The 5,528-nt window shown below is 52.5% G+C and overlaps 1 protein-coding gene across 3 annotated transcripts; it reads right to left on the reverse strand.

Moving 5' to 3' along the window:
- Positions 1-1,421: 1,421 nt before the first annotated feature.
- Positions 1,422-4,905, reverse strand: LOC139600965 (TLC domain-containing protein 5-like). 3 transcript variants are annotated; one of them, XM_071449585.1, is made up of 3 exons: positions 4,704-4,905; positions 4,207-4,343; positions 1,422-3,341 (listed from the first exon to the last, which is right to left on the reverse strand). In XM_071449585.1, exons 1-3 carry the CDS (start codon positions 4,877-4,879, stop codon positions 2,839-2,841), a joined length of 816 nt encoding a protein of 271 aa, XP_071305686.1. In that variant the 5' UTR covers positions 4,880-4,905; the 3' UTR covers positions 1,422-2,838. The 3 variants fall into 3 exon arrangements, with proteins under 3 accessions (XP_071305686.1, XP_071305685.1, XP_071305684.1); XM_071449584.1 differs by having other exon boundaries at positions 4,207-4,403; XM_071449583.1 differs by having other exon boundaries at positions 4,207-4,406.
- Positions 4,906-5,528: the final 623 nt, after the last annotated feature.

Genomic DNA, 5,528 nt, shown 5'->3' on the forward strand with positions numbered 1-5,528 from the left:
GGATTGGAGCAGCCTGGGATAGGAGCAGGGGATTTTTGGCATGAAATGAGATGATCTTTAAGGTCCCTTCCAACCCAAACCACTGTGGGATTCTGTGAGCAGCCGGGAAGAAAACCAGAGATGTTCACAGAGGAGCCCTCAGAGTCCTGACCAGGCACAGATCATTTCATGCAGGAGTTGGGACACACAAAGGTTGTGGAGGTTTTTTTTTCTGTAAACTTTGCACAGTGAGGTGCAAGGCAGCAAGTGAAACCATCTCCCTGTGGATTGTACCAGAAGTGAGGTGCAGCTTTATACTCCAATTTTCCTGCTTGCTTTGTGCAGACTCAGCCATTTCAATGGGCTGCACTGGCTCGTTTGGCCTGCAGATGAACAGAGTTCAGCAAAACAGCTCAGGGCAGGAGCCTCTGCAGACAGTTGTTCACTGCTGCCTCATTTGGTGCAGCCACAGCCTCCCTCTGCTCTCCTGGAGCTGTTCTAACCCGAGCTCACAGCGCTGAAAAGCAGGATGTGTTTATTATCAAACCCACACTGGGACACTCTTTGTCCACAATTAAACTGGGAATAAACAAGAGCTGGAAACCTGGGAGTTCAACAGAATGTTACTAAAACTCAGCTTTTGTGGCTGTAAAAGCCCTCAGGGATATTTGACAGATTGAAAGCATGAAAAATCACATTATTTGGAATAAGAAATACAGTGGGCTAGTGCAGCTGGGTGATTTTCTAGCATCACATCAGAGGTTTCAGCACTAAACTTATCCTTAGGTGAGAACTGGCAGATGAGAACCTGAGGGCACTTGTTTTACATCAAACCTCCCCAGGTAACTCTGGTTGCACACAAGCAGTCTGGGGGCCCTGGGACACTCCCCAGTACTGTTCTTCAGCTGAAGGAAGATGGGTTTTTTCTCATTGAAAACCAAACCAGGCTCTCCTCCACTCCACACAGCAGAGCCCTGGCCCAGCAGGAGCAGAAAAAAACCAGAACCAGCCCCTCAGTAGTGACTTAGGACATCTTATAACCCCCAAGATGTTCTCATGCTTTTGATTGCTTCTCCAAAAAAACCACAGGCAAGTTACCCTGCAATTCTTATGAGCTGGGCATTGCCCCAGTGAAACCAGAGAGGCAGAGAAAAAACAGAAGCACCCTGGGATGGAGGAGCCCACGGCCAGAATTTAAATCATTCCTGTGCCCAGCAAGAGCAAACCCCTCAGTTTGGGGGCTCCTCATCTCTCTGCAGCACTGACTCCTTGGCAAAGCAGGTTGTGGGTGCATTGCTCACAAACCTGAGCTCCAGGCTCAACCTGGGCTCGTTTCCTCAGCCCCTCTCTGTTCCTGAGCTGCACAAAGGGGATGCTCCAGTGACTTTGGCATCCTCAGCTGCCTCCTCGAGACCAGAACGAAAGAACATCACAGCCTTCGGTTCTTTTTCAAAAGAGAACATGACTTTATTAGAAGTTCCATGACTCAGAGGAGTTTTTGGAAGGAACACAGAGAGCCTGGCAGGTGCCCACACCTCAGGAGGCCACTCTGGCTCCTGCTGTCCCAAAAAAATATTGGCCCAGGAACTGGCCTGGGTTCACAGCTGCAATGCCTTCAGTTGACGTGCCCAAAGTGAGGTTATTTCAGGTTGTTTTTTAATCTCTCCAGACACCTTGAGGAGCCCCAGCCAAAGGCTGGTATCTGCCCTGAACAGAGCCAAATTCAGTGAGATAAAGCAGTGGAGGAGCTGCATCCCCACTGCCCCCCTCCCTCGCCTCTGCATTCGCTTCTCAGCTCTCAGTGAGGCTTATGGAGGAGACTAAATCTGAACTGTGGCCTTGAACAGAGGGAAATTCACATTAAAACCCCAGGGAAAAGGTCAGAACACGATTCTGAGAGGTAAAGAAAACGAGAGAACTGTTCCATGCTCTCAGACCTGCTGGTGGGGAGCAGCTGTCACACCCAGATCTGCCTAAACATTCCTGTCACCCCTGGAAATAATCACATTTTTGACTCATTAGCCGTGAATTCAGCTTGCAAACGAGCCAACCCCAGAACAGAAATCCAGGGGGACTCCTCACCATCCTCCCTCTCCCACAAAAAGCCTGATGATTCTTCTGAAGCCATCCCAGCCCAGGCCAACACCTGCTCATGGAGTTTATTGGCACAAGTCTAATTCCTGACTCCTGTTTGTGAGGGCCTGAGTCAGTCCCAGAGAAATCACTCTGCTCTGAGATCAGCAGCCAATGGAAGTGTTAAAAAAGGAGTAAAGGAAATGTGTCATTAAAAACAAGGAGGTAAAACACTGCCTCACCTTGAGTGCCATCACTTCACACTCAAAAGGACAATTCCACTACACCCCTGCAAGCACTTCAGTCTTGTTCAGAGTCTTTCACTCGAGTATTTAAGCCAAGAACATTGTCCAGATCCAGGACTATTAAGGAGGGTGAGGCTCAGGAAATCTTTGCCAGGTCACGCCCCTTACCCAGTCCCACTGGCAGGAAAATATTTTTTTTTTTCATATTTTTCTCTATACTGTTAAATAATTCTGCATTGGAAATGAGGACAGAACATACAAACTGTGCAATTTTTGGTTGCAGACTGATCATCTCTGGCATTGCTGGAGAACTCAGGGAAGCAGTGCCAGGCTCCTCAGTTCCCACTCAAATCCCTCTTCTCTCAGCTGTTCCACGTTCCTAGCACTGATCCATCTCCTCCAGGGGCAGCAGAAAATCAATTCCGTGTCATTTTAGGAGTTCTTTTCACAGGAACAAGCTCCAGCAGCCAGGCCCCAAACCCAGGGCATCATCCTCTACAACCCATTAACGAGCAGCCAGGAAGCTCCCACAGGTGCCCTCCTACTCCTGAAGGGATCGTGGCTCCACTGAAGGGGCTTTTTTCCACAATTTCCTCCTCACAAAGCGACAGATTTCAACCATGAACCCCAAGGACACCACGTACATGGCCAGGCCCCCAGCCTTGAGGAGCCAGTTGGGTTCTGGGGACGTCACCATGCCGTACATGATCCACGCTCCCGCCCCGATGCGCAGCACCAGGAAGAGCAGCACGAAGAGGAAATCCACCAGTGTCCCCAGGGCAGTGTGGTAGGAGCCCATTTCCCTGAGGAACCAGCGGGTCTGGAGCAGGGGGTTGGTGATTTCACTGACAAACACCACGGCGTTCACCTCCGTGGCCGATTTGCCCAGCCCCAGCACCAGGATCATGCCGCAGATGCTCAGGGTGTGGTGCAGCAGCATCAGGTCCCCCTCGGTCTGGAAGTACAGGCACCAGCCCAGGTCAAAGATGAAGTAGCCCAAGGTCAGGGACAGCACGTGGATCTGGAGAGGGGTGTTTGGTGAACCTGGAATGGAAGGTGTGCTTAAGCTTGGGGTTTTATTTAGGATTTTTCTATTTTAAGATTTTCTATTTTTTCTATTTTTCCTGCTTGATAGATCAGTACAGATCGATTGTGCTTCTCTCCTCCTGAATTTCCAGCCTTATCCAGGTGCCAGGAATTAGGTGGCACTATTAGGTGGCAATATTTGGTTCTGCTTCCCCTTCACACCCCAGCCTGCCCAGCACGTGGATCTAGAGAGGGGTGTTTGGTGAACTTGGAATGGAAGGTGTGCATAAGCTTGGGGTTTTATTTAGGATTTTTCTATTTTAAGATTTTCTAATTTTCTTGCTTTATAGACTAATACAGAACAATTGTGCTTCTCTCCTCCTGAATTTCCAGCCTTATCCAAGTGCCAGCAATTATGGATATTTGGTTCTGCTTCTCCTTCACACCCCAGCCTGCCCAGCACACCCATCCCACCCTGCCCCACTGCTGCTTCCCCTTTCCTTCCAGCCTTTTAGGAAAGCCAGACCTCCGTCAGCAGCACTGTCTGACATTTAACGACAGGAACCAGCCAGCAAAACCCTGCAGCTGAATTTCAGGAGTTATTAGACCCTTCAAGATGTGAAAGCACTTTGTTCTTCATGCCTTGTTACACCTGATGCTGTAATAAAGTCAAGCTGCCAACCTGGAAACTTCCAATTTGTACGTGGACAGGCCAAAAATAATAATAATAAAAAAATAAAATAACAAAAGGACGAAAAGTGAGGAGTGGTGGAAAAAGAAGCAGCGGAATTAAACAAAATTAAACAGCTGTGAGAGGAGAGGAAATCAGTCCCTACCTCCACCCGTGAGGTGAGCAGAGGTGAGGGTGAGATTCCAAACATACCTGCGTGGGTCAGGGGCCAGGGGCCATCCAGGAACATGACATAGCCGGAGAGGCAGGTGACAACGAGCCCGTGCACCAGGGTCACCAGGCGACAGCTCCACTTGCAGGAGCGCTGCCCGTTCCAGCGGCAGAGGCAGCTGTAGAGACACAGCCAGGTGACAAAGCTGCAGCTCACCTCCAGGACGATGGGAACCATCCTGCTGGACACGGAGGGACAGCGTCAGGAGGGCGGAAAGCCGCGCTCATCCCGAGCACCCAGCACATCACGGGAATCCCGGACAGGGTGGGGGAAAAAAACCCACGAAAAACCGAAACGAGCAGAACAAACCCGGCCCCCCTGCCGTGAGCGCCGTTTCCAAATTTCCCCAACGGGAAAACAAACCACAGCCCCAACCCTCCCGGTGCTGAGGGCAGAGGCGCTTTGGCAGCGGGAGGGACCAGATCCCATCCCCATCCCCATCCCGGCACGGGGGTGCCCGAGAACCCCAAATCCTCACCCCGCTCCGGCTCTGCGCTCCTGGCACCTGCGCCCGGCTGGGGCTGCCCGGGCGGGGAGGCGGTGCTGGCGCTCCCGGAGCTTTTTATCGTCCCGTCCCAGCCCAGCCCAGCCCAGCCCAGCCCGGCCCGGCCCGGCCCGGCCCCCTCCGCATCCCCCGAGGATGCTCCGCCGCATCCCCGCTGTGCCTGCCCCGGGGGCGGACAGGGATGCTCGGAGCGGAGCCGCGAGCCCCGGGGCAGGAGCGGGGCCGGGCAGGGCGGGCAGGGAAGGGGAACGGGGCGGGGGAAGCGGGAGCAGACGCTCGGTACCTCCGCCCAGCCTCGGCTCGCCCGGCTGGAGCCGTCCCGGAGAGCGCCCAGACTTTATTTTGGTTGGGCGTTTTCCTCTCTGGTGATGGAGAATAAAGCTGGGTCAGGCTGGATGGGAGGTGCTGGTGCTCTTTATCTTCTTTTCTTCCTTTTCTTTTTTTTTTTTCCTATTGTTTTGCCGAGTGTCCTGGAGTCTTCTTCCAATCTTTCTGTCAGATGGGAGTGCAGGGAGCACCTTTGTGCGGATTGCAGGGAGGGGAGGATGAGAAGGGACTCAGAGGTGACGGAGAATAAAAGCTGGATCAGGCTGGATGGGAGGCGCTGGTGCTCTTTATCTTCTTTTCTTCCTTTTATTTCTTGTTTCTATTGTTTTGCCGAGTGTCCTGGAGTCTTCTTCCAGTCTCTCTCTCCCAGAGAGCGCCTTTGTGAGGATCGCAGGGAGGGGAGGATGAGGAGGGACTCAGAGGGTTCGGGGCGGGCTGGGAGTGGTGCCGGACACTCGGTGCTCGGGGAGA

This window comes from Agelaius tricolor, unplaced genomic scaffold, assembly GCF_023055355.1.
Source record: "Agelaius tricolor isolate 1412-34295 unplaced genomic scaffold, bAgeTri1.0.p SCAF_29, whole genome shotgun sequence".
Taxonomy (NCBI): Eukaryota; Metazoa; Chordata; class Aves; order Passeriformes; family Icteridae; genus Agelaius; species Agelaius tricolor.